We start from the raw sequence: 10,199 nt of genomic DNA, 5'->3' as shown, positions 1-10,199 counted from the left end.
TTCTTATCCAAATCGCTTCAGCTCCTGATGGTGCTGGGTTCTGCCACTGGGAAAGATAGACAAGGGCACTTGTCTGCAATTCACTTGCATCATCCTCCAGAGACTTTTATTGACATAATGAAACAAGGAAAAACATCACTTGCCCATGTTATAATGCACTTACAGAAAGGCATCTATTAGAACATCTGATGGGAGTCCTGGTAATAAAACCCCAATAATCTTCTGCTGCACGTTTTTCTTTATCTACATTTAAACAGTGTTAATCCCAGCTTTATTGTTATACCCATCCCTAGTAAAATTCCTTATACAAAATGGATTGTTTTATACAGGTGACTTTTAAGAGCACTGTAGTCTAGTTAACAATATAAACTATTTCTCTAATAGAATAACATGTTAGGTAAGGAAAAGGACTAGAGGCAATGCTGAAATGCTAAGGGAATATTTCATGCAGACCCAAATACAAACACAGTCCAAGTAACATCTGGAGTGATTGGTAGAGTTGGCATACCTGGAAAAATTGGGAAATAGGACCTTTTTCAGAAGAAGGGGAAGGAGAGAGAGTTCCTGTTGGGGCCCAGAAAAACTCACTTTTGCATTGCTGTGACCTCTGCCCTAGCTTTTCTTTCAGGATTTAGGCCACTGTCACTGACTTTTGTTTGTGAAAACAGGTTGTCAGGTGACAGGAACCTTTTATGCTTGTGCTCCTCCTGAGTCCCAGACTCCTGGCATCCCGATTGAGCCAAGCATAAGGTCTGGTGAAGCCCTCGCCCTGTCAGGTAAGGTCTGTAACCCCCAGGCTTCCTGGGGAACTTGACAAGCGACTTTCAGCTTGACTTGTCTAGGAACCATCTCTCCTTTCTGATGAAAGGAAAAAAGAAGGAAAAAAAAAGAAAGAAACTTCTTTAATTGATGAATTTGGTGTATGGTGATAAGCCTCTGTTTTCCAGGGTACTTAAGCACCTCTAACCCCAGCTCCAAGGGGTAGAGGTTGTTCAAATTAATGGAAGCGCTTCACTGGCTCACAATATTAATGCTGGGTTGCTTTGGTGAGACACCAAATCAGGCCTTCCCAGGGGCGTTTGGAAATTTTGGGGGGTCAGTGACTTAAGACTCAGTTTTTCATCTGAGAGGAGCCCCCACAAAAATTTGTGTTACAAAAATGGGTACTTGATTGTGCTCCTGCTGTTGCCATCTGGCTTTGTTCTGCTTCATTATTGCAGGTGGAAAAAAAAGATATTCAGGAAATAAAAGGGAAGTATTTTCAGCCAGATTTGCAGATGTCCAGATGCTGGGGAACTGGGATAATAACTCTGGGAAAAAGGTGTGGGAATAATGGATAAACCTGTAATGTGGTGCTTGGCAGGTTTCTTGAGCAGGATTGTTCACCTGAATGTATATATATATGTGTGTGTTTGTGTGTATATATAAAATACATTGTACACACACACACACGTGTATATATATATATATATATGTTTATATATATATATATGTATATATGTATATATGTATATATATATATATATATATTCAGTGCTATGTGAATTCTTAGGAGTCAGCCAAGTTGAACAAATGGGCATTTGAAAGTAAGGCTGGGGATTTTGGGTACAGCCCTGCTGGAGCTGGAGCCAGCAGTCTCTTCAGGCAGCTGAGTGCAAGTTTGCAGGTCCCCTGTGCAGAAGCCTCTTTTATGCAAAATCTGGGAGGAAATATAGCTACTTCCTTATTAAATCTGAGGAAGTGTACTGAGCTGGTGGGTTTAATTGTGAACTTGGAAAATGTGACAAACATCAACTTTTTGTGTGCAGTTTTTTCCTTTTAAACGGAAATGTGAAGTTTGTGGGATTTTAGTTCCTACCAAATTCCCACATGTCAGTAGCCCTTTTAATACGAGAGAGCATTAATGCTATCATGCACAACAAGTTTCAGTATTTATATTCTTTATATTTTTTTTTTGTTAATGTGAACTTCTGGGTGGTGCTGACCACCAGGCTCAGAAATCTCATGCAAACTTGTCTCTGGGCCTTAGTACAGATCTGAAGCATAAAACATCCATCCTAATGTACCTCAGTAATTCTTGTTTGTTTGTTTGTTTGTTTGTTTCTCCTTGTAGACTGCCGACTCCACATCTGCTTATATTACCGTGAAATACTGGTAAAGGAGGTGACAACTTCTAGTCCTGAAGGTTGTAGGATATCCCATGACCAAAGTTATGAGGTCAGCAGCCTGGACCAAGTTATCTTCCCTTATCCAGAGGATAATGGCCAGAGGAAGAACATAGAAAAACTACTGAACCACCTGGAACGAGGAGTAATACTGTGGATGGCACCTGATGGCCTCTACGCTAAGAGACTTTGCCAAAGCAGGATCTACTGGGATGGGCCTCTGGCACTCTGCAGTGACCGACCCAACAAGCTGGAGCGGGACCAAACATGCAAGCTCTTTGATACTCAGCAGTTTTTAGCAGGTAATTCCCACTATGGCTTTGATATTGTTTCTGGAGATGTCACCTGGTCGCTGTTCACATCAGCTTTACGGGAGTGCTCTTTTCATGCTACCTTATGAATTACCCCTTAATTCTTCTGGGCAAGTGCAGTCAAGGGGGGGTTGAATTCTGAATAGTCTTGTTAATTTCTGCACTGTGTGCACATTCAGTGCCCCTGAACAGACCAGCAGGAGTGAACTGATGCTCAGCTGGTGACACCTAATTCCCACATTTCTATAAGAAGCATAAGGAGGAACCTAACAAAATAGTCTTTCCTTAGATTGAGTGACATAGCCAAGTGGATCCTGATCTTGGATCTGCTAGTCTAAGTCCTGGATAGGTCTGTAATCTGCACTTGCACTGCTCTCAACTTGACTCGGAGCGAGGTCTTGCTCAGGGCATACAAATTTCAGTAGAAAGCCTTCTTTTCAGTCTGTGCCAGTGTTTAAAAGATATCTTGGAGGTAAAAAGGATTTCAGAAGCTCTGAAATTTTGGGATTGCCTAATATACTGAGCAAGGAGATGCATTACCTTGCCAGAGCTCTGTGGAAATGTCTGGTTTTGAACAGGGCAGTACAGAGGGGGGAAGGGTATGCTTTAGGACAGTGCCTTTTCCTTCTAGTCCACAAAGGGGCAAAGCCTCAACTCTGCTTCCCAGCACACCTGAGCAGTTAGAGAGGAGAGCTGTCCACCCAGAGAAACTGGTGGGAGATGGTAATTGTCCCAGAGGACAGCTTAGGCAGTAGGAATACACATTGGCCCTTTTTTGACATTTCTGGCATCACTTAGAGGTGAATTGTGTGCCTGTGATTTGGTGTGTTTCCTTACTAGAACGGAGCATCAGCACCGGCATGACACTCTAAGGGGAATAATGCCTTGCAAAATTAAAAAAAAAAACACAACAAACTAAACCTAAACTAGCAACTTTAGCATACTTTATATTCCAGAGTTGATGCATGGTCCTAGAAAAACCATCAAGAGAAAATGCATTTAAAGAGAGAAATCTTATATGAATGTGAGAATTGACAGTTAGAAAGGGGAATTTGAGGTCAGGGTATTGGCTTGGGCTTCAATCACATGCTAATTTAAAGATGTATAATTCTGCCCCGATGATGGTTTTGGAAATCCCTTTCCCTTTTCTTCAGGTGGTTTTTTAGATGTACTCTGGGTTCTTCCAAACGGTTGACAGGACATCTCTTTTTAGACACCTAACCCCAGAGAGAAGCTCAAACAATAGTTATTTTTCACCCCTCCTAAATTACTTATGCACCAGTGGCTGTGCAAACCCAAGCGTGTGGTTGAAGTTACAGTCTGTGGTGTGTGCAAAGTGAGTTTTTGCATGCGATGATGCTCGGATGGGTTTGTAAGTGACTTGCCATGGGTGTATCACATCTGCATGTTAATTGAATGTGCTGAGGTCCCAGACTGCAAGTAAGCTTAGGGATTCCCCCACCTTAGGAAGCTGGATTTCCCTTGAGAAGAGAGGCAGGAGATCTCTGCCAGAAGAGAGAATCTTGAACAGCAGAGAAAGGGACAGATGCAGAACTGCTATGGACTGCAGCTGTTAGGAAACCATTGAGGAGCTGGACCCCATGATGCAAGCTGCACTGGAGCTGAGTTGAGAAGCCTCTACTGCTGAGAAAGCTAAAATGAGAAACCAGGGGAATGATCTCTGGGGACAGAGATAAATGCATCATAGATTCAGAAATTGGGCTGCTTGGAGAGTAGGAGGACAGAGGAAGAGAACTTGGAGTGTGAGGGTGGCAGCCAGAGAAGGGTTGGCTTGGCAGAAGGAGAGGCGGATGGAGCTGAAATATCAGGAGATAGGAAAGGTTTGGGGAGTCACATGGGGAGCCCTTTGGTGTTGGAGGATGCACTTGGGCCTGGAAAGGGAGACAGAGTGAGTGAGTGGAGAATTTTAGAGAAGTGTGGAGATGACCTCAAGCCATGATTATCCTGGTGGTGGGAAAGAAAGGGCTTTCTTCTCCAGGTCCATGCTGTGGTCACTCCCACAGGTATTCAGGATTTGGAGAGTTGCTGAGGCCAAGTGAAACAGGAAACAGGAAGGTGAAAGAAATTCCCTATTAGCAGTGTGGTTGGACTGGCCTTGGGTGGATCTTCGTTCTCTGTCCTGTGGCAGTACAGAGGGAAGCAGGGTCCCAGGGAAAATAGCTCTTCTCTCTTGGCATACCCCCAAAAAGTTCATAGCACTTTGGGGGACTTTCATAGGACTTTTGGGGAGACTTTGGGGAAAACTATGCTTTATTCCATGTTTCAAGTGAGCTGTCCATTGTTTTACTCGTATAACTGACCCTACTAATAACACCAGGAGTCCAAGCCATGGTTGGGGTGCTATTATGGTAGCCACTGAATTCACACCCTTGTCCTGAAAAGCTCACAATTAAAGTAGAAATGGCAGGGGTGTATTTTGGGAAAAGATGCGTTTGTCATGTTAAGTTCAAAGACTCTCCCTTCCCTCTGTAGCAGGGAGGGTGCTTCTTTATAATACATTTGGTTTAATATTAATTTCAACTTTTCCCATAAAGCATGATGAGGGTTATAAATTAAAACGAAATCTTTACCAGTCAGCTATCTAGAAGTACAGCATTTAACACAGAGTTTAGCAAGGATATTACTTTAGATGGAATTTTCTCTTTAGTGGATGGAAATGCAGCGTCTAAAACACAATGTTTGGTCCACAACATTGGTGATTTTCTTCTGAGTGCAAGTACCTTATAAAGGCCTCCCCCACTGTCTTTCATAGGGGTCACTGACTATTGGAATAATAATATAATTTGACCATTTCCCTTTGCACAAGGTTATGAGTTACTGAAGAGAGTGGAGGATCAAGAAGACACAGGCTCTTTTGCTGGCTCGGTACATGGCTTAAATACAGTTGTTACCTTTTGTTACCTCCGTGTCCTCCAGTAGACACAGTGGTGGCAGTGGCTCTGTGACTGTCTAGCTGTGCCTGAATTTCATGCCTGGCAGTACTTTGAGTCTCTGGCTCTACTAAGCCATTGGTTTCAGTCCTGCTGTTGGGTGTCTACTTGAATGATTCCCAGCTACTGCTCCAGGGGTTCTGCTGTTGAGGTCCAATAGAAGTACTAACTGGAAGGTTTGTGCATATGAAATTAATTGTGAGACCAAAAAAACAGAAAAATTACGGTGTTGTAACTAGATCCCCCTGATCTGTGGGAAAGTCTCTAAAATCAGTCTTCTTTTTACTTCTTGTTGTTTTCCTGACCTCTCTCGTCCTCCCCTGAAGTTACTTTATCTTTTCCCGTTGTGTTCCAAGGGTCATTCACAAAGCCTGTCTTACAAGCTTATATTGGTTTCTTCATAGAGGTCCATGCGGTGTTATGGGTTGGATTTGTGACCAAAACAGTGCTGATAGCACAGGGATGTTGTAGCTAGTGTTGAACAGCGCAAGTGCAATGTCAAGGTTTTCTCTATTTCTCACTCTGCCGTCACAGCACACAGTCTGGAGTGGACAAGAGTCTGGGAAGGGTCACAGCCGGGATAGCTGACCCAAGTTGAAGGATATTCCATACCATATCACCTTGTTTTCTGCAGTAAAACAGGGCATGGGGGAATTTGCCAGAGGTTGTTGTTGCTTGGGGAATGGCTGAGCATTGGTCTGCTGGTTGTGAGCAACTGCTTTTTCCATCACCCATTTTTCTTTGTTTTGTCTTTTTTTTCTTATTCTTCTTTTTACCCATTAAACTGTCTTTATCTCAAGGCACAATTTTTTTTACTTTTGCCGTTCTGTTTTTCTCCCCCATGCCTGGGGCAGGAGTGAACGAGCAGCTGAATGGTGCTTGCCTGCCTTCCATGATTATTCCACAACACAGTACTTTCTCTCTTTCCAGAGCTACAAGCCTTTGCTCACCATGGACGTCCACTGCCGAGATACCAGGTCGCTCTTTGCTTTGGGGAGGAATTTCCAGATCCACAGAGGCAGAGGAAACTAATTACAGCCCATGTAAGTAGGATTTCTGCCTTACCTAAAAGAAACATACTTCTTCAAGGATATGATTCTGCCAGTCAGGCTTTTGAACCTCATGTATGTTTTGAGGGAGGTAATAAATTCTTGAAAATCTGGCACCATCCACAGCAAGGTTTAATCCCCAGATCTGCCAAGGACTGACCAGTAGCCCTCAGTAGGGCAGAACACCTCATTTTCCCTCTCTGTAGAGTGTGTCATTTGTGATCTGTTGCAAATCCCATCAATACCTAAAGCTGAAATGCACCCTGGAACTGATGGGCTGTGTTGTCATCACCAGACCAGTTGCGCAGCTCGGTGCACTGCCTGGCCAGTGCAGGACGTGGTGCTTTTTCATCCACTGCACCTGAAGGTGCTCCAGAATCCCAGTCTGCATCTCAGGGACCTCAGCCCTTAATGAGATGCAGCCTGTGCAGCTTCAAGGTTCAGGTAGCTGGCAAGCTCATGGGCTGACTGACCACAGTTCACACACACTCAAAGCTAGTGTTTCGGGATGCTCTCTGAGAGAGGGTGATGACGGAGACTGAGACCAGGTACTTTCTGAATTGGCTGTATCGGCCCATAAAACCACAAGAGAGGTGATAATGCACACAGTAGTGGCAAGGCTTATCTTATTGCATCCTTGGGGAGAAAACCAGTGTCTCTCTTAATTTTTTCGAAAGCCTCTTCAGTAGCAGCAGAAGGGGGACAATGTAGTAGCCCCTTCAATAGTCAGACTTTTATCATAAGCTGTGGCCTTCCCTTAGCTGCATGGCTTTCATGGTGCCACACTGCTGCCTAGCAGTTCTCTGGGGTAGAAGTTGGGAAGCTCACAAATTCCATCCTGACCTGTGCAATGGCTGGTTAGAGATAGCTGCTCCCTCCCTGATTCTCCCTAAACTCTTTTCCATTCCTATTTTGGCTTTCCAGCTTTCCACCCCTCCTTCCTCTCACCAACCCTCTTAGCCATCTCCTGTCCTGGCATCTTCTCTATGAGCCTCTGTCTCCTGCTCTTTCTAGAACTCTGCTTCCCCCTTACCAATTGCTCAGCCTGCTCAACCTCTTAGACTGTCCTGGCCTGTGGGCTCATGGGGCTCCACCATCCCACCAAATATGTCATGGGAGCTGTCTAGCTCACCTGCCCTGCTGACTTTCCATCTCCCCTATGGCATAGTTTTCTTTCCAAATGGTGCCCATTCTTAATGTGGAAGGACTGGCTGACCAGCAGAAGAGGGTTGTGGAGAAGTGTCATCCAGCCTGTCTGCCCCCTGAGAGTAAGGAGAGCTTCAGGTATTAGTTCTCAGTGTACAGCTTAAGTATTTGCAGTCAGAGCCCAAAGCCCTGAGGGGGAATGGTGATTTCTGAAGAGACACAAGTGAAGGCAGTGTTAAATCATACAAATCCCACTTGATGGTTGAGCAGATTCCTCATCAGAGCTTGAATGAAGAGAAACAAGAGAAATCTTGGTGTTAGGTTGAAGTCTAATTTCAAACAGTCATTTGACCATGTATCTCAGGCTACCTGAGGGCTCCAGCGTTTCAAGTTAAGTCCTCAAAGTACTTTCCAATGCAGACAAGACTTTTGACATATTGCATATGTATTTAAACACCTCAGGGGGCCATGGACATGTGTGTCTTGTGGGCACCACTCACACCCTGGGGCTGGCTAAGGGACTGCAATTTTTTATGCATCATCTGTGTCACTGGTACATGCCCATCTAAATGAAGGCTGTGGAGGTAAGGAAGTGTGTGCAGGTAGTAAGGCACTCGGCAGCAGAGCTGGGCTAGGCTAGGCAAGACCTATCTTAAAATAGAGATTAGTGAGACCACTGAAATAGTTTTCCCATTCTGGTAAGCAGAACTGTTTTGTCCGGCCTTGTTTTCAACTTAAAACTACCGTAAATAATCAAGATGAGGAGCATGAGGTTTTGTCACATGTCTGATTAACATTTTGTCTGTTCTTAAGGTTGAACCAATGTTTGCCAGGCAGCTGTATTACTTTGCTCAACAAAACAGTGGACATCTGCTGAGAGGCTATGATTTACCAGAACTTGTGACTAGTCCAGAGGATTATCACAGATCTATTCGCCATTCCTCTATTCAAGAATAAGATCCTCAGAAAGAGTGTCTTTAAAGGCACTGTAAAGATTGTGCAGAGTGGAGGAGCAGATCTGGGTCACGATTTGGAGATCCACATCACAGCTGGATATGTTCAGGGGTTCAGTGATAGGAAAGTGAACTAGGACAACTATATTGTACAATAAAAATGACGTGTCTTCGACATTTGGATGCTACGTCTCACATAGAGTTCCACTGTTGCTGAGAATAATTCAAAACTGACAAAATGATTGCTGTTTACGTTTGCTTAATGTTCTTCTTGGATTTTGTGGATTGATACTTACCGAAGACTTCAATCCAGAGTTTACACTGTTACCTTTACAGGGCTATTTATTTTGGATTACTGATCTCAGGGAAAGTACATAAATTTGTGGTGTTCCCAATTTGAAACTGTACCTACTGTAGATGGGTAGTAAATGTAGGTGTTTATTGAGAATAGCTAATACATGTTAGTGGTTATAAATTTAGATTCGTAAGTGTGATGCCTATATTCTTGTATAGAATATTTCAGTGTATTTTTTGAAAACAATGCAATTCTTCAGAGACATATTTTTTTAATGCCTGACTGACATTTGTCCTGACAATGAATTTTTTTGTTGCCATTGTTTTTCTTGGATTGGCCTCCATGATAACAATTTCTGAGGTGATGCATTTATGGTACTGTGTTAAGAAAAGTGACCGTTCAACTCATATTACCTGTGAATTTAGTGGATTAACCACTAAAATACTAGAGTCCCAAAGAGCAGGTTTAAGAATAAATTACATTTTTCTTATAATTGAAAGCTACTATGCATTATACATATGTATATTTATGTATATATGCATTAAAATGAAGTTGGCAGACCTTGCAAATAGCACAGAAATGGTCCAGCTACCCCTTTTTGATGTCACATGCATGAGCCAGGTTAAAATAACCACTGCCTCTGACTTACACAGAGCCACCTCTGCTCTTTGTGTGCACTTGCAGCTTTTTTCCAGTGGTACTGAAATGACTGTGAAGGGAGAGCTCAAGGAGAGCAGCATTTGGCCTCCTGTATTAAGACAGTCAAGGAAACACTTACTTCAGCATTTGTAGAATTTGATGCAATTTTCAGCCTTTAGTGATAGGATGCCATTATAAAGACAAAGAGAAGAGATCTGTTGGGTATGTGTGTCAATGACATTTCCTTATTGGCGAGCAGACCGTGTAATCTTTGCAGCTTTAAATCCAGAACGTGATCCCCTTATGCTTAACAGACATACTTCACTTGACTTCCTAAATGAGGAAGAAAAAATGGTACTTGATCTGGCAGCAGACTTGTGTTCTAGGGACATTGAATTTATACATCTTAAAGATGCATACTCTTCTGGGATATATTATCCCCCTCCTTCTCCACAGTGCCAAGCAGAATCAACAGATCATTTCAACTTTGTTACTTGAAGGGTTTTTTCCTGGCTTAAGGATTTCCATAGGGGAGACCTCTTTATTAGACATCAAAAGCAATGCTCTAGGAGACCTTCAGAGCTTCGCATATGCTTTTGTCCTGTGCATACATTTTACAGAAAGGGACTTTTGTGTTCAAATTTAACTGGTACAATACAAATATTTGATGTGTTTTTTTCAATTTTTTTC

At 43.0% G+C, this 10,199-nt stretch overlaps 1 protein-coding gene across 1 annotated transcript in view; it reads left to right on the top strand.

Annotated features, from left to right (window-relative positions):
• IRF4 (interferon regulatory factor 4) overlaps positions 1-9,449 on the top strand; it is a 14,730-nt gene extending 5,281 nt beyond the window's left edge. Inside the window, exons 6-9 of the mRNA XM_017828764.1 lie at positions 669-776; positions 2,114-2,467; positions 6,358-6,470; positions 8,436-9,449. Of these exons, the coding sequence (XP_017684253.1) occupies positions 669-776; positions 2,114-2,467; positions 6,358-6,470; positions 8,436-8,579 (719 nt within the window). The 3' untranslated portion in view covers positions 8,580-9,449. The remainder of the gene's footprint in view (positions 1-668; positions 777-2,113; positions 2,468-6,357; positions 6,471-8,435) is intronic.
• The last annotated feature ends 750 nt before the right edge of the window (positions 9,450-10,199 follow it).

The sequence above is a fragment of the Lepidothrix coronata genome, unplaced genomic scaffold, assembly GCF_001604755.1.
Source record: "Lepidothrix coronata isolate B3197 unplaced genomic scaffold, Lepidothrix_coronata-1.0 Scaffold152, whole genome shotgun sequence".
NCBI classification, from domain to species: Eukaryota; Metazoa; Chordata; class Aves; order Passeriformes; family Pipridae; genus Lepidothrix; species Lepidothrix coronata.
Note: the sequence above shows the minus strand (reverse complement) of the source record. Positions and strands in the feature narration are given on the sequence as shown.